General features: G+C 41.6%; 1 protein-coding gene across 1 annotated transcript in view; it reads left to right on the top strand.

Moving 5' to 3' along the window:
- LOC140734666 (uncharacterized) overlaps window positions 1-17,162 on the top strand; it is a 97,042-nt gene extending 79,880 nt beyond the window's left edge. The window contains exons 19-20 of the mRNA XM_073058924.1: window positions 2,552-2,576; window positions 11,431-17,162. Of these exons, the coding sequence (XP_072915025.1) occupies window positions 2,552-2,576; window positions 11,431-11,462 (57 nt within the window). The 3' untranslated portion in view covers window positions 11,463-17,162. The remainder of the gene's footprint in view (window positions 1-2,551; window positions 2,577-11,430) is intronic.
- Window positions 17,163-18,661: the final 1,499 nt, after the last annotated feature.

Below are 18,661 nucleotides of genomic sequence, written 5' to 3'. Positions count from 1 at the left end.
CTGTGGTGTATCACAGGAGTGAAATGGGAAACTTCTGTCTCAATGGCAAACAAGACAAAATCTGTAGATGCTAGAAATTCAGGCAACACACACAAAATGCTGAAGGAACTCAGCAGGCCAGGCAGCATCCATGGAAAAGAGTGCAGTTGACGTTGCTGGCTGAGACCTTTTGCAGGACTGGAGAAAAGAGATGAGAAGTAGAGTTAAAAGGTGGGGGAAGGAAGAGGAAAATACAAGGTGATAGGAGAAACCAGGAGGGGGAAGGGGGAAGTAAAGAGCAGGGAAGTTGATTGGTAAAAGAGATACAGGGCTGGAGAAGGGGGAATCTAATCGGAGAGGACAGAAGACCATGGCAAAAAGAAAAGAGGGGAGAAGCAACAGAGTAGTGCTGGGCAGGCAAGGAGATAAGGTGAGAAAGGGAAAAGGGGATCAGGAATAGTGAAAGGGTGGCACTACCAGATTTTTGAGAAATCGATGTTCATGCAATCAGGTTGGAGGCTCCCCAGACAGAATATAAGATGTCATTCCTCCAACCTCAGTGTGGTCTTATTGTGACAGTAGAGGAGGCCATGTTGGCCTCCTTATATTCATCACCACATTGCTCTTCCCAGCGCAGCTGTAAGAAGGACTGGAGTGCAAGAGAACGAGAGATCTTGTAGAGGTATAGAAAATTATTAGGGGTATAGATGGGCTGGATGTATACAGGCTTTTCCCCTCTGGTTGGTCAAGACTAGAACTAAAGCTCATAGGTTAAGGGTGAAAGGTGAAATAATCTGCGGGGAAACTTCTTCACGCAAAGTGTGGAACAAGCTGCCAGCGGAAGTGATAGTTGCAGGTTCAGTTGTAAAATTTTATAGAAGTTCAGATGGGTACGTGGATGAAAAAAATACGCAGGGCTTCTGGTCTGGGTGTAGGTGGGTGGGACTAGGCAACAGATCTGGCCAGTACAGGCTAGATGGGCCAAAGGGTCTGATTCCCTGCTGTAGTACTCTATGCTTCCTATGGACAACAATATGTTTCTTTCTCCTTTTCGTCCATGCTGAATGCCTTCAGGTATGTAGGAGAGGACAGTGTTCCACCTTGCTGTGGGATGTGACTGAAACAGTGTATGTGTACAAACTCACTAGTGTCCTACATGCAGGGACACCAACTGGTTATCAATCCAGTGCATCAAAGATTTGATTGTGCCTCAGACTGCAGCTGTGTGCATACTCATCAGTAACTATTTCTACACTCTGGCTGATGCCATTTCAGGCATCGGTCTGCTCCATGGAGGCTTGTAATCCTTCAAAATCATAATGTCTTGGCTGTACACATACACATTGAATTTCTTCACTTTTAAGATGATAGCTAAACATTGTTGATTTATAATTGATGTTGCCCTGATTTGGAAAGAGACCCTGAAGGAACAGTTACCTATACAACAAGTCACAGTTGCACCAACACTGTTAGACGACACTTTCAAAGGGCAACAACAACAGCTTCACTGGACCACATGACAACAAGAGCCTGTGAGCTCCACAGCAGCTGCTTCCACTCTATTCCTTTGCCTACGCCCACTTGTCCTAGATTCAGCAGCTTGTCCAGTGGCCCTGACATGACTTAAATTAATTGGGGAATCCTTTCTGGGCCCTTGAGTTGGTCAGACAAGAAGCATCCAATGCTGCTTTCACCTTGTTTTCTGCTGGGAGGAATCTTTCACCTCTCTCCCAATTCTTGTATACCTACCATAGATTGCTAGTAAGCATGTGACCTGCCAAAGATTGTGGAGATTCTGGCTTCCTGTTATCTAGGGGACTCTCAGATCAACGAGGGGAAAGGGTAACCTCCTGCTTCTCCTCCACCTGTCCCACCCAGTCTTTTTCCCTCTCTGCCTTACACTGCTCCCAAACCCTTTTCACCAGTTCTTCCCTGGATCACTCTTCTTACATTCACCATCTCCTTTCCCATCCCACTGCCCCCTCTCTAACCTCGTCCCTCTATTGTACCTCCTCCTCCCTCCACAAACCTTTACCTCTCATCTTTACTGCCCTTTTCCTTCCTATCCTTTTTCTCACCTCTTCACCCTTGCTCCACCATCTTGATCCCTTTTCCCATCCCTCAAAATCGCTAGCTACATCATTGTGCCACCCTTTCTGTGACTGACCACCTGCTCAGGGGGTGTTTGATTTGGTTGAATAATTTAATAAATTATAATTGTGGGAGCTCTATATCTCCTCCAATAATATTCTAACTAGTATACCTGTATGTCAGACACTTTCCCAGAGCTCTCTGTGTATCCAAACTGGGAATATATCAAATGCCTCAGACATAAGATACATTTACAGTATGTTCATCAAACTTTGTTCTAATCAACTGAGAAACAGATCAGATGCTTTGAAGTAATTGTTGCACTGGCAATAACACACAGTGATAAGGTGATACCTCTGCCATGACATCCAGCAGTGATTCATTTGCCAGATAATTTAACTTAAAAGTTGTTTAATGTGTTTCTGTACATTATGCTGTGTTTATGACTGACCCTCTTTATTCCTTCCTTCCTCTACAACAGTGGAAACAAGATTTGGGCATATCAGGTAAGAACTTCAAACAAAAAAACTATTTGACCCTGCAAACCACCTCTGAAATAGCTCCCAAGCCCACCAGCTCAGGGCACCAGGTTGTGATTTTCATGCCTCCTACTATCAGCACTCCAGAAACCAGTGAAGCAAATGCACCTCAGTTTAATCTTCCCTTAGTCTCTCCTGTTCTAAAGAAAGCAGTCATTCCCTATCTGATCATTCCTCATAGTTAAGGTTTTCCGTTCCTGGCATATCTGCATAAACTTCTTCTGCACCTTGTCCAGCGCAAACATTTTTATGTAATGAACTGCAGTCCTCAAGCTGCTTAACTTGTGTTGTATACAGTTCTAGCATCATGTTCCTGCTCTTCAATTCTGTGCCTTTTTAACCATTTCATTGGCTGTTCCTGCTTTAAAGATATGCTGACATTGTCTATCCCTCTAATCCCCCACAGATTTCATTATATCACCTCACATTATTCTGGATTAAACTCCACCACTGTCTAAATCACCAGACCAGCTTTATCTTCCTGTGACGACAGCCTTCTTCATTGTCAATCACTCCAATAATTTTTACATTATCTGTAAACTTTCATTATGCCCCCTACATTGAGAGCTAAATAATTAACATTACACTAAGCACAGGACCAAACAGTAAGCCCCAAGATACCACAGTGGTAACTGGGTTTCAGTCATAAAAACACCCAGCAAGTACCATTCTTTTCCACCCATCACTGAGATCATTTTAAACCATCATCCTGCTAAGTCTCTTCTGTACCCTCTCTAAAGCTTCCACATCCTTCCTATAATGTGGTGAACAGAAGAGAACACAAAGTGTGGTCTAACTAGTGTTTTTATACAACTGCAAGTCCTTTTTATACAACAGAAGTCCTGTGACTTTTGAACTCAATCCCTTGATTTATAAAGATCAACGCACTGTGCACATTCTTAACAGCACTATCAGCTTGTATGATAACTGAGGAATCTATGGACATGGAAACTAAGATCCCCCTGTTCCTCCACACTGTCAAGAATCCTGTATTCTGCCTTCAAATTTGACCTTCCAAGATGCACTTTTCTGGATTGAACTCTATCTGCCACTTCTCAGCTCAACTCTGCATTCTGTCACTGTCCCGCTGCAATCTACAACAACCTTCCATACTATCCGTAACTCCACCAAACTTTGTGTCATCTGCAAACTTACTAACCAACTTCCTCATTCAAATTCTTATTGAAAATCATGAAATCAGGAGTCACAGAACAGATTCTTGCAGAACACCACTGGTTACCAACCTCCAAGCAGAATATACTCCATCTACAATCATCCTCTGTCTTCTATGGGCAAGCCAATTCTGAAGGCACATAGCCAAGTTTTCCTGGATCCCATTGCTTCTGGCTTTCTGAATATGCCTACCATGGGGAACCTTATCAAACACCTTAGTAAAATCCATATACAACACATTCACTGCTCTACTTGAATCAATATGTTTTATCACATCCTCAGTGTATTCAATTTTGCTGATGAGGTCCGACCTGCCCCTCACAAAGGCATGCTGACTATCCCTCATCAAACTATGCTTCTCCAAGTGCTCATAAATCCTGTCTCTAAGAACTTTCTCCAATAATTTGCCCATCACAAAGTAAGAATCACTTGTCTATAATTTCCACGTTTATCTCTACTCACTTCCTTGAACAAAGGAATAACATTTGCCACCCGCCAATCATCTAGTACTACCCCTGTGTCCAATAAGGATGCAAAGGTCATTATGAAAGGCGCAGCAGTCTCATCCCTCACTTCCCGTAGTAACCTGGAATATGTCCTATCTTGCCTGGTGATTTATCTATCCTAATGATTTTCAAAAATTAGAGCAAATCCTTTCTTAGTGTCGACATGTTCAAGCATAGCAGCCTACTTTTTGCTGTCCTTGCAAGCATCAAGGTCCCTCTAACTGGTCACTACTGAAGCAAAGTATTCATTAAGGACCTTTCCTACATCTTTCAACCCCAACCACGTGTTTCCTTATTATCCCTGATCTCAGTCTGGCTGTCCTTCTGTTCTTCACATACATGTAGAACATCTTGGAGTTTTCCTTAAACCTATCACCAAGGCCTTCTCTTGCTTCCTTCTAGCTCTCCTAAGTCCACTCTTGAGCTCCTTCCTGGCTACCTTGCAACACACTAGAGCCCCGTTTGATCATTGCATACTAACCCTGAATTCAGCTTTTTTCTTCCTCTTGTGTAGATGTTTCCACTCTCTTGTCAACCCTGCTTCCTTAAGTCTATCATTCTTCCCCTGCATCAATAGGATAAACTTGTCCAGAATTCCCTGTAAGTGCCCCCTAAGCAACCTTCACATTATATCCCTGGGGTTTTTCACTTTTGTCTCGTCTGCAACTTTTTTCGGTGTCACAGTCAACTTGACGCAGGAGGCCTCATGCAGGTCTGGGAGCAAGAGCTTTTAAAACAGGATCTTTCATGGGATTTTGACCATTTTCAGTAGCGCAGTCGCAATTCATTAGCAAAGGCAAATAAAAATAAGGCAGGGACAAATGGAGCAAATGGTAAGTGGACCAGTTGTTAGCGTGGGGAGGCTATAGCTCATCAGGCTATAGCAAGAACAGGCTTGGGCGAGGTACTGATCTGCTAAGTTCCTTCTTCATTCTTCGTCTGTTAGTACATAATTAGTTAGAGCAGTGAGAGTGGCTCCAGGGACTGAGTTGTGTTCTTTGTGTGAGATATGGGAATTCTGGGAAACCTAGCTTCCTGGATAACCACTTTGCGCTAGGTGCACTGAAATGCAGCTTCTCAGACCTGTGTCAAGGAAATGGAGCTGCAGCTCAATGACCTTCAGCTCACTTGGGAAACTGAAGACTTGACAGATGGGAACTACAGGGAGGTAGTCACCCCTGAGTTGCAGGAGGCAGGTATATGGGTGATGTCAGGAGAGGGAAGGGAAATGAGTAGCCACTGCAGAATACCTGCATGGCCGTTCCCCTTAATAATAAGTATACTGATTTTAATACTGTTCAGGGGTTGACCTACCAAGGGTGGACCTACCAATGCACCAGATCTCTAGTGCTGTGGCTTAGTAGGGAAGAGGGAGAAGAGGACTGCAGTAGTAATAGGGGATTCCATAGTTAGAGGAGTGAACACGAGATTCTGTGGACACAGCAGATGTCTCCCAGGTGCCACGGTCAGGAACATCCTAAATCAGGCCCATGACATTCTAACAGGAGGATGTGCAGCCAGCAGTCTAGGTACATATTGACACCAATGACACTAGTAGGAAAAGACAGGAGGTACTGACAAGAAAATTTATAGACAGCTAGGTAGAAAGCTGAAAAGCAGGACCTCCAGAGTAGCAATCCCTAGATTGCCGCCTGTGCCACACGCCAGAAAGATAAGAATAGGATGATTTGGCAAATGAATTTGTGGCTGAGAAACTGGTACAGGGAGCATGGTTTCAGATTTCTGGATCATTGGGATCCCTGCTGGGAAGGGTATGACCTTTACAAAGGGACGGGTTACACCTGAACCCAAGGGAGACAATATCCTCGCAGGCAGGTTTGCAAGAGCCATTGAAAAGGATTTAAATTAATTTAGGAGGGGGATGAGAATTGGAGTGAAATAGCTATTGGTTTACAAGCAGAATTCCAAAGTGTGTTTATTATCAAAGAATGTATAAAGTATACTACCTTGAGATTTATTTGCTTACATGCAGTCACAAAGCAAAGAACCTGAAAGAACCCAATTTTAAAAAATAAGACCAAACCCCAGTGCCCATAGAGAAAAAGGGGGAAAAAAGCACAAAAAATCACATAAGTATTAGAAGTGAGCAACAACAGCATTCTGAACCAAACTGAGTCCATAGATCCAAATCCCCAAAGTAGCCTGGAGTAGGCTAAAAGCCTCAGTATTCAGTTCATCATATTAATGAGGAAAACTGCCGCAAAGTTCGCAGGCTCGAAGCACAGCAACTGAGAGCAGTCTCACAGTTTTACCATCGTGGAGAGAGAAGCCCCCAGACTATTTGGGCCGGTGTTTAAATCAACAGAACCTTACACCAGGACCTGGCCCCACTGCCAGGGAATTGCTCTGGGCCTAGATTTCACTCCCAAAGGAGCTGTTCTCAACCTCTCCAAATCGGCTCGTCGCCCAGAGTGATCCAACCTTGCCCGACTCTCAACACCCTTCCTTTCCATAACACCATAAGATATAGGAGCAGAATTGGGCCATTTCATCATGGATAATCTAATTTTCCGCTCAGTCCCAATCTCCTGCCTTCCCCCCCCCCCCACCCCATATCCCTTCATGTGCTGACCAGTCAAGAATCTAACAACCTCTGCCTTAAATATATGTAAAAGCTTAGCCTCTACAGCTGCCTGTGGCAAAGAATTCCACAGATTCACCACTCTGCCTATAATTTCCTTTCTTCTGCCTCTCTTTCTTCATGAAAGTGGCGTGACATCTGTAATTTTCCAGTCTTCTAGAACCTTTCCAGAATCTAGTGATTCTTGAAAGGTAATTACTAATGCCTCCATGATCTCTTCAGTCACGTCTTTCAGAATTCTGGGGTGTACACCATCTGGTCCAGGTGACTTATCTACCTTCAGACCTTTCACTTTCTAAAGAACACCCTTGCTAGTTATGGTAACTCCACACACTTCATGCCCCTGGAACTTGCATCATACTGCTAGTGTCTTCCACAGTGAAGACTGATGCAAAATACTTACTCAGTTTGTCTGTTGTTACGTTGTCCCCTATTACTATCTCTCCAGTATTGTTTTTCAGCGGTCCGATATACACTCTTGCTTCTCTATTACACTTCATGTATCTGAAGAATCTTTTGGTATCCTCTTTAATGTTATTGGCTAGCTTACTTTCATATTCCATCTTTTCCTTAATGACTTTTTTTAGTTGCTTTCTGTTGGTTTTTAAACACTTCCCATTCCTCTAACTTTCCTCTAATCTTTCCTCTATTATATGCCCTCTCTTTGGCTTTTATATTGGCTTTGACTTCTCTTGTTAGCCATGGTTGCGTCATCTTTTCTTTATAATACTTCTTCCTCTTTGGGATGCATATATCCTGTGCCTTCCGAATTGCTTCCAGGAATTCCAGCCATTGCTGCTTTGCTGTCATCCCTGCCAGTGTTCTTATCCAAACAATTCTGGCCAGCTCCTCTCTTATGCTCTGGTAGTTCCCTTTACTCCACTGTAATACTGATACATCTGACTTTAGCTTCTTCAGTCTATATAGGCCAGTATTTAGTTTGTACAAACGGCGGATTCAGAAGTACTGTGCAATGAGACTGTCAGGAAGGACAGGGAAATGATAAGGCAAAATTGCAGTGAGTGAGATGAGTTGCAGTGCAAAAGGGACACAGGACTGAAGGTGTTATATTTGAATGTACGCAGTATATGTAGCTGATCCTATAGTGTATTTAGAGATTGGGAGGTATAAAGTTGTGAGCACCACTGAGTCATGGCTGTAAGAAAATTATAGTTGTAAGCTTAACATCAAGGATACACATTGTATTGAAAGTTCAGGCAGGTAGGCAGAGGGGACGGTATGGCTCTGTTGGTAAAAAAAAATAAAATCATTAGAAAGATGTGACATAGAATTAGAAGGTGAGAATCCTTGTGGGTAGAGTTAAGAAACTGCAAGGGTAAAAAGACCCTGATAGGAGTTATACACAAGCCTCCAAACCAGAGCCAGGATGTGGAACTACAAATTACAATGGGAGATAGAAAAGGCATATCAAATGGGCAATGTTACGATAGTCATGGGGAATTTCAATATGCAGCTAGATTGGGGAAAATCAGGTTAGTGTTGGATCCCAAGAGAGAGAATTTGAAGAATGACTGCAAGATGTAATTTAGGGCAGCTTGTGGTTAAACCCACTAGGGGATCAGCTATTCTGGATTGGGTGTTGTGTAATGAACCAGATTTGATTAGGGAGCTTAAGTTAAAGGAATCCTTAGGAGACAGCGATCATAATATGATAGAATTCACTCTGCAATTTGAGAGGGAGAAGCTAAAGTCACATGTATTAGTATTACAGAATAAAGGGAATTAAAAAGACATGAGAGAGGAGCTGGCCAAAGTTGATTGTAAGAGGTCATTAGCAGGAATGACAGCAGAACAGCATTGGCTGGAGTTTTGGGGAGTAATTCCAAAAACATTGGATAGAAATATCTAAAAAAAAGCATTCTAAAGGCAAAATGATGCAATCTTGGCTGACAAGCAAAGACAAAGCAACTTAAAAGCAGCAGAGAGGGCATACAATAGAGCAAAAATTCACAGGGACTGGGAAACTTTTAAAAATCCACAGAAGGCAACTAAAAAAGCCACAAGGGAAAGAAAGATGAAATATGAATGCTAGCTAGCCAATAAAATCAAAGGAGATACCAAATATTTCTTCAGCTCTGTCAATAGTGTTAAAGAGGTGAGAATAGGTATTGAACAGCTGGAAAATGACGCTGGAAAGGTAGAAATGGAGGACAAGGAAATGGCGTACAAACAGAATAAGTATTTTGTATTAGTCTTCACTGTGGTAGACACTAGTAGTATGCCGGAAGTTTGAGAGTGTTGGGGCAGAAGGGAATGCGGTTTCTATTAGTAGGGAGAAGTTGTTTGGGAATCAGAAAGATCTGAAGGATCAGATGGACCAGGCTTCTGAAAGAGGTAGCTAAAGAGATAGATAGATAGATACTTTATTCATCCCCATGGGGAAATTCAACTTTTTTCCAATGTCCCATACACTTGTTGTAGCAAAACTAATTACATACAATACTTAACTCAGTAAAAAAATATGATATGCATCTAAATCACTATCTCAAAAAGCATTAATAATAGCTTTTAAAAAGTTCTTAAGTCCTGGCGGTAGAATTGTAAAGCCTAATGGCATTGGGGAGTATTGACCTCTTCATCCTGTCTGAGGAGCATTGCATCGATAGTAACCTGTCGCTGAAACTGCTTCTCTGTCTCTGGATGGTGCTATGTAGAGGATGTTCAGAGTTATCCATAATTGACCGTAGCCTACTCAGCGCCCTTCGCTCAGCTACCGATATTAAACTCTCCAGTACTTTGCCCACGACAGAGCCCGCCTTCCTTACCAGCTTATTAAGACGTGAGGCGTCCCTCTTCTTAATGCTTCCTCCCCAACACGCCACCACAAAGAAGAGGGCGCTCTCCACAACTGACCTATAGAACATCTTCAGCATCTCACTACAGACATTGAATGACGCCAACCTTCTAAGGAAGTACAGTCGACTCTGTGCCTTCCTGCACAAGGCATCTGTGTTGGCAGTCCAGTCTAGCTTCTCGTCTAACTGTACTCCCAGATACTTGTAGGTCTTAACCTGCTCCACACATTCTCCATTAATGATTATGGAGGCATCAGTAATGATCTTTCAAGAAGCAATAGATTTTTGCATAGTTCCGGGGTACTGAAAAATTACAAATTTCACTCTACTCTTCAAGAAGGGAGGGAGGCAGAAGAAGAAATTATAGGCCAGTTATCCAGACCTCAATGGTGGGGAAGATGTTGGAGTCAATTGTTAAGGATATGGTTTTTGGGAAACTTGACAGCACGTGGTAAAATAGACCAAAGGCAGCATGGTTTCCTTGACAGAAATCTGGCCTGACAAATCTATTGGAATCCTTTGAGGAAATAACAAGCAGGATACACAAAGGAGAATCAGTGGATGTCGTGTACTTGAATTTTCAGAAGGCCTTTGACAAGGTGCCACACATGAGGCTGTCTAACAAGATATGAGCCCATGGTATTACAGGAAAGATACTAGCATGAATAAAGCATTGACTGGTTGACAGGAGATAAAGAGTGGGAATAAAAGGAGACTTTTCTGATTGGCTGCCAGTGACTAGTGGTGTTCCGCAGGGGTTGGTGTTGGGACTGCTCTAGAGGAGAAAGTCCCACTCTATTTGCCTTCTGAGGTTTTTGGGGAATTCCATGTCCCCTGCATGGACTTAAACCCAGTTAATGTTTGGGTGACTGAAATCTTCCACTGTTAACATCTTCAGGGGATTTACATTTTCCAAAAAATTGTCTATGGATTTGCTATTTTGTCTCCATTGTGGGGGTCTATAGTGCTTTCATGAATGTGACTGCCTTTCTGATTTTGGTTCAAGTCAAGCAGCCTCATTTGATGATCCAAAATCTTCCCCTTGTGCAAATCTAATTGTTTAACAAATATTCCCCCCATCCTTATCTGGCTCCACTGAAAGCTGTTACCACTTTGAAGTTGCTGTCTCTTACCTCTTTAAGTGAAATTTAATGTATCATGGATACATCGCTGCCCACAGCTCATCTGCCTTATTCATTGAGACACACACTCGGCATTTTATGAACAGCTTCTTCCCTCCACTATCAGATTTCTGAACAGTTCATGCACCTCACTATTGCAATATTTATTCATTTTATTTCAATTTTAATTTTCTTATTGTCGCTTGTACATTTATGTCATGCACTGTACTGCTATTACAGAATAACACATTTCATGGCAATGTCATTGATAATAAACCCAATTCTGATTATTCTCCTTGCATTTTAGTAGATACCACAAAGCCCAGTTGGATTCATTATTTGATCTATTTTTTAACCTTTGATCACAAGCCCCACCCCTCAACTTCTACATCTCCCCACACACTCTAAGTGGTTTTTGTTATACAGAGATCCTGAGGAGGCAATGCTCACCTAGTATAAACTTGCTGTGAGAGGCTGACCAGTGTAATGGCTTCAAGCACCGTAATCTGAGTGTGTGTTGGGACTAGCTTTTTAAAGTGTAAATTTTATTTTTGCAATATGCACAATGAAATGCATAACTATGGGACCCTCTCATTTTTGCAGACGACACCAGACGGCACTTAGATTATGAATAGGGCCCTACTTCATGAGGAATAGAGTGGCGTTCAATGACTGATGCTGGGCAGTGTCAGATCTTACTGCAACTGTGCATTGCAAGCATGGCCCTGTTGGAGGCAAAGGACAACCATTCAAATCCAGCATCAATCAAGAAACTTCCTCCACAACCCCCTGTAAGCTTTCCAATTCAATGATGTAACCTCTTTAAAATTTTAGACTGAATAATATATTTCTTAGAAAATAAAGAAAGTGGGAAATATGAAAAGCCGGTGAAATGCAAAAGAGAGATTAAGGAAACGTAATAGGAGAAAGCAGATCCAAGTGTTCTAATTTGGCTCTTACTGGTTAGAAAACAGATCTGGGAAATAGGTGACAGTTCAGGAAAGTAGCTAACTGTCCATCTGAATCCAACCTGATTATTGTAGTGATTCCTTTGCAATAGCTATAATTCTAGTTACAGCTTTTTTTTACAAAATACTCATGCAGTGCAAGTAGTTAAAGAATACATGATTTTCAAGGGCAGCACAGTGATACAGGGGGTAGAACCATTACCTCAGAGCACCAGACACCCGGATTCAATCCCAATTGTGTGGGTTTCTTCTGGGTGTTCCAGTTTCCTCCTACATCCTGAAGACATGCAGGTCAGTGGGTTAATTGGTGGCTTGTAAATTATCCCTAATGTGTAGGTGAGGGGTGGAATATGTCGTATGTTGTGGTATGTGGGAATAATAAGAAATGGGATTAACATATGATTATTGTAGGTGGGTGGTTGGTATCAGTATAGACTATGACAATTCATTTCAGACCTCCAAACTGCAATGATTCAGAACCTTGGCATTAGGCTACATCACACAATGGCGTATCACCTGCAGTCCAATAGCCTATGCAAGCAGTTTCACCGCTTCTTAAAAGGCGCTCTGAGAGCTTCCCTGATCGATGAGTTTTGGCATAATCATCTCCCATGCATCCGACTGGGACTTAGAACTGTTCAAAAAGAGGACCTGTGGTCTTCCATGGCTGAGTTGGTATACAGGCATCCATTACAAGTACCAGGTGATTTCATTCATAATCCCACAACCACCTGGTCAGCCTCTCACAGCGTCCCCCCCCCCCCCCCCCCCGCAGTAAATTCAATTCCTTTTCACCTAATCCTACTCTCTTCATGGTGTACAGAACTCTTGGGTTCCTGTTGACCTACATTCCACCTTGTTTGTTTTTGTCCACCGTGACGCACACCAACATTCCCTCAGGCCTCCTTACAATGGCCATTCCGCATTTTGGAATGGGGAGAAAAGACTCTATTGTAGATAAGAGAGGTAAACCTGAACGTACTTTGGTAGATCACCCTAAACCGGCCCACCAAGATTTGGAGTTTTCCACTGCCATAACCCTGGCATCACAATATGACCATGAGTGTGTCAACACACCTCTGGATGAGCCAGAGGCACCTGTGTTTCCTCCACCCATGGCACAAAGGATCCGAACTAGGCAGCTCATCAGAGCTCCAGACAAGCTCACGGTGCTGGTTTTAGTGAATTCTGAGGGGGGGGAGTGGGCTGTATAGGGTAACATAATTGGGAGAAATTTATATAATTCACAAACACCAACATTGAGTTGGGGTTTCTCTTTAAGAGGCTGGTCTGATGTGATGACATTACGTAAGGATTTTTAGCACAAACTTTTTTGTTTAGGGTTTTGGAATACAATAAAATGTGTTACGTTTCATTAAACATAAAACAGCTCACTTCATTTTATTTGCAAAAACTTACACTGTGACTAAGATGAAACTAAAAGCTCTTTAACTTAATATATTGCAATCGCTATATTAGGTGATGGAAGGGGAAAAACACGGCATTGGTAATTATGTACATAAGTAATATGAGAACATGTGTGGATCCAACATGTGTGCCCAGCATTCATAATGGGATGTCATTTGGGTTAGCTTTGTACCCTCTGTGTGATTAGCAGCACTTGTACAGTACCTTGTAAAAGTATTCAGTCCCTAACCCTTTGTTCACATAAATGAGGATGACAACCAGAGATTTTGTTCAATTTAACTGAGAATTTTTATTTATGAATCACATGCTCCTTTTTCACAGCAGAGGCCAAAAAATACAGAAAATAGTAAAGAATGAAAAGCTAAAAATTAAGAACTGAAATGTCAGCAGTTCAAAAGTATTCATCCCCCTTTGTTCAGTACTTAGTTGAACCACCTCTCACAGCTATTACAGCCAGTAGTGTTGGATAAGTCTCCATTAGCTTTGCACAAAGTGATGGAGAAGATTTGCCCAGTCCTCCTTGCAAAACTGCTCAAGCTGTGCCTGGTTAGTTGGGGAGTGGCGGTGGAGAGCAATCTTGTGGTCTTACCAGAGATCTTCAATCAGGTTAAGATCAGGCCACTCAAGAACAACAATTTTCTTCATTTGAAGCCACTCTGTGGTTGCTCTGGCATTGTGCTTTGGGTTGTTGTCTGCTGAAAGAATAACCTCCTCCCCAGTTTAAGCTTTCTGGTAGAGACTAGCATGCTTTTATCCAGGATCTCTCTGTTTATTAGCATTCATCTTCCCATCAATTCTGACCAGATTTCTAGTCCCTGCTGCTGAAAATCTTCCCATAGCATAATGCTACTTCCACTATATTTTACATGTTACCCAGCTGATGCACAGTATTTAATTTATGTCACATGTATTGCTCAGTGTTGAGGCCAAAAAGTTCCACTTCAGCCTCATCCAACCACAAAATCTTAGAAACATAGAAAACCTACAGCACAATACAGGCCCTTCAGCCCACAATGCTGTGCCAAACATGTGCTTACTTTAAAAATTACTAAGGGTTACCCATAGCTCTCTATTTTTCTAAGCTCCATATACCTATTCAAGAGTCTCTTAAAAGACCCTATTGCATCCATCTCCACCAGAGTCGCCGCAGCCCATTCCACGCACTCATCACTCTCTGCGTAAAAAACTTACTCCTGACATCTCCTCTGTACCTACTTCCAAGCACCTTAAAACTGTGCCCTCTCATGTTAGCCATTTCAGCCCTGGGAAAAAGCCTCTGACTATCCACACAATCAATGCCTCTCATCATCTTATGCACCTCTGTCAGGTCACCTCCAATCCTCCGTCATTCCAAGGCCAAATTAATTAAACCTGTTCTCATAAGGCATGCTCCCCAATCCAGGCAACATCCTTGTAAATCTCCTCTGCACTCTTTCTATAGTTTCCACATTCTTCCTGTAGTGAGGTGACCAGAACTGAGCACAGTACTCCAAGTGGGGTCTGACCAGGGTCCTATATAGCTGTAACATTACCTCTCAGCTCCTAAACTCAATCCCACAGTTGATGAAGGCCAATGCACCGTATGCCTTCTTAACTACAGAGTCAACCTGCACAGCAGCTTTGAGTGTTCTATGGTCTCGGACCCCAAGATCCCTCTGATCCTCCACACTGCCAAGGGTCTTACCATTAATGCTATATTCTGTCATCTTATTTGACCTACCAAAATGAACCACCTCACACTTATCTGTGTTGAACTCCATCTGTCACTTCTCAGCCCAGTTTTGAATCCTTTTGATGTCCTATTGTAACCTCTGACAGCCCTCCACACTATCCACAACACCCCCAATCTTTGTGTCATCAGCAAATTTACTAACCCATCCCTCCACTTCCTCATCCAGATCATTTATAAAAATCACAAAGAGAACGGGTCTTAGAACAGATCCCTGAGGCACACCACTGGTCACTGACCTCCATGCAGAATATGACCCACCTACAACCACTCTTTGCCTTCTGTGGGCAAGCCAGTTCTGGATCCACAAATCAATGTTCCCTTGGATCCCATGCCTCCTTACTTTCTCAATAAGCCTTGCAATGGGGTACCTTATCAAATGCCTTGCTGAAATCCATATACACTACATCTATTGCTCTTCCTTCATCAATGTGTTTAGTCACATCCTCAATAAATTCAAACAGGCTCGTAAGGCACTACCTGCCTTTGACAAAACCATGCTGACTATTACTAATCATATTATGCCTCCCCAAATGTTCATAAATCCTGCCTCTCAGGATCCATCAACTTACCAACTACTAAAGTAAGACTCACTGATCTATAATTTCCTGGGCTATCTCTACTCCCTTTCTTGAATAAGGGAACAACATCTGCAACCCTCCAATCCTCTGGAACCTCTCCCATCCCCATTGATGATGCGAAGCTCATCGCCAGAGGCTCAGCAATCTCCTCCCTCACCTCCAACAGTAGCCTAGGATATATTTTGTCCGGTCCCAGTGACTTATCCAACTTGATGCTTTCCAAAAGCTCCAGCACATCCTCTTTCTTAATGTCTATATGCTCAAGCTTTTCAGTCTGCTGTAAGTCATCCCTACAATTGCCAAGGTCCTTTTCCATAGGGAATACTGAAGCAAAGTATTCATTAAGTACCTCTGCTATCTCCTCCAGTTCTGTAAACACTTTTTCACTGTCAGACTTGATTGGTCTTATTCTCTCATATCTTATCCTCTTGCTCTTTACATGCTTGTAGAATGCCTTTGGCTTTCCTTAATCTTGCTTACCAAGACCTTCTCATGGCCCCTTCTGGCTCTCCTAATTGCATTCTTAAACCCCTTCCTGCTAGCCTTATAATTTTCTAGATCTCTATCCTTACCTAGTTTCTTGAACCTTTCATGAGCTTTTCTTTCCTTCTTGATGAGATTTTCAACAGCTTTTGTACACCATCCTACCCTACCATCCTTTCCCTGTCTCATTGGAATGTACCTGTGCAGAACACCACGCAAATATCCCCTGAATATTTGCAACATTTCTGCTGTATATTTCCCTGAGAACATCTGTTCCCAATTTATACTTCCAAGTTCCTGCCTGATAGCTTCATATTTCCCCTTACTCCAATTAAATGCTTTCCTAACTTGTCTGTTCCTATCCCTCTCCAATGCTATGGTAAAGGAGATAGAATTGTGATCACTGTCATCAAAATGCTCTCCCTTTGAGAGATCTGACACCTGACCAGGTTCATTTCCAATACCAGATCAAGTACAGCTTCTCCTCTTGTAGGCTTATCTAAATATTGTGTCAGGAAACCTTCTCTATTATCATTTCTCTAACTTGTCTTGAATACTCTTTTGTATTCATTTTGGTTTGGTTAATTGGAAATCTACCATACTGCCAGACCTTACAGTATTTATTCTTATGAATTCATTGAAAACAAGTGATCCTCCAACTTTCTACATCAACAAATTATGTAAGTTGGTAAGGTAGTATATAGTGTTGCACCTGAGGAAAGTTAGTGTAGTAATTACAAAGGGCAAGAATACTTCTCAGCTTCACGATTTTGTTTTTTGTTTTTTAGTAAATTGTTCACAGGTTTTGGAATTTTTCCTTTGATTTGAATGATGTTTTGAGAATAGCTCAAAAATCCTACTTCAATGTATTTCAGATTTAGAAAATAAGACCGTAAAATGTAAAAATAATTGGGCTGAATACTTCTTCAAGGCACAGTATCTGACAGTACTTAGTTCATCAGAGATGGTTAGGGCATAATAGGACAAAAATTACTTCATTCTAAACAAGCTCTAGAATCAATGTCACATAATGTATAATAAGCCAATGATTGAAAAAATGTGTTATTTCAAATCAGAGTTTTATTCCAGCTGATTTAAAATTTGTGCTTCAATGGCAATTAAAATCTATGATAATGATTTACATTTATGAGGGAAATTCTCTGTTTAATAAACAAAAACCATTAAAACCATTACCTACAATGATCAAATAGTTGAATGAGTATGAAGTACTTTGTTAAGTTAAATGAATGGCTCGGTGTGAGTAAAAATCTTCTTAAATGTCTTTTCTTTCAAATGTTGGTCCTTTCCAAAATTATTGGAAGTCTCCTTAAGCTAGAAACAGAAGTATTTTTTTAAGTCCACCTTGTAGGATGGATTTGTATCACCTTGCTCTAATTTAACCAATGGGAGGGCCCAGTTTGATATAAAATATAACATATGTTGCAAGGAAATCACAATTGTTGATAATGTAGGTCGTGGTCCCAATATTGAATAATACTGAGTTCAGGAAAGAAAAAGCTGTAAGAGTATGGAAAATGTAGGAATACAATGGGTAAGCAAATAAGGAAATCAAAAACATGGAAAATACTAGCAATTAAAACTGAAGAAAAACTAGATATGTTTCATCAGAACAGAAACTGGGAGAGGAAATAAAAGAGTGACCCATGTATGGAGAGGGAGGATGTGGGCAGGGTTATTAAGGAATATTCTACAAGCTCTCTTCAAATAAATGGAGAGTGCACTTGAAGTATTGGAAGGGATAAAAGAAATATTGAGGAATTTTGGGTCACCTGATAAATGACAGGTCTGGATATCAGATTAAGCAAGGAAGGAATTTCCGTAGGCTCCTGCCATCACTCTTAATCATTCTTGGCTACAGATGTTGAAGTATTCCCTATGTTGCACTAATGTTTAAAAAGGAGACAAGCTAAATAATCAACTTTTGTGATGGGCAAGTTTTTGTTGAAAGTTCAAAGTAAATTTATCAAAGTACATATATGTCACCATATACAACCCTGAGATATGTTTTCTTGCAGGCATATTCAATCAATTCATAACAGAATAATAACCATAATAGAATCAATGAAAGACCACACCAACTTGGGGATTCAAATGGCATGCAAAAGACAACAAACTGTGCAAATACAAAACAAAGAAATAATACTAATAAATAAATAAGGTATACGAGGGGTGATTAATAAGTTCGTGGCCTAAGGTAGAAGGAGTCAATTTTAGAAAACCTCGCACAGTTATTTTTCACCGTAGTCCCCTCCTACATTTACACACTTAGTCCAGCAGTCGTGGAGCATACGGATCTTGGACCTCCAGAAAGTGTCCACAGCAGGGGTGATTGATCAGTTCGTGGCCTAAGGTAAAAGGAGATGAGTTATACAACCTCGTTACATGCACATGCAGTTCAACTCTTTGAGTGATTACGCAGAAAGTTTGAAGTTAATAACCCATCTCCTTCTACCTTAGGCCATGAACTTATCAATCACCCCGATGAGTTATTAGCTGATGAGTTAATCAGTTCCTGAACCTGGTGGTGTGAGTCCTGGGGCTTCTGTACCTTCTTCCTGATAGCAGCAACAAGAAGAGAGCATGACCTGGGTGGTGAGGATTCCTAACGATGGATGTTGCCTTCC

The sequence above is a fragment of the Hemitrygon akajei genome, chromosome 10, assembly GCF_048418815.1.
Source record: "Hemitrygon akajei chromosome 10, sHemAka1.3, whole genome shotgun sequence".
NCBI classification, from domain to species: domain Eukaryota; kingdom Metazoa; phylum Chordata; class Chondrichthyes; order Myliobatiformes; family Dasyatidae; genus Hemitrygon; species Hemitrygon akajei.
Note: the sequence above shows the minus strand (reverse complement) of the source record. Positions and strands in the feature narration are given on the sequence as shown.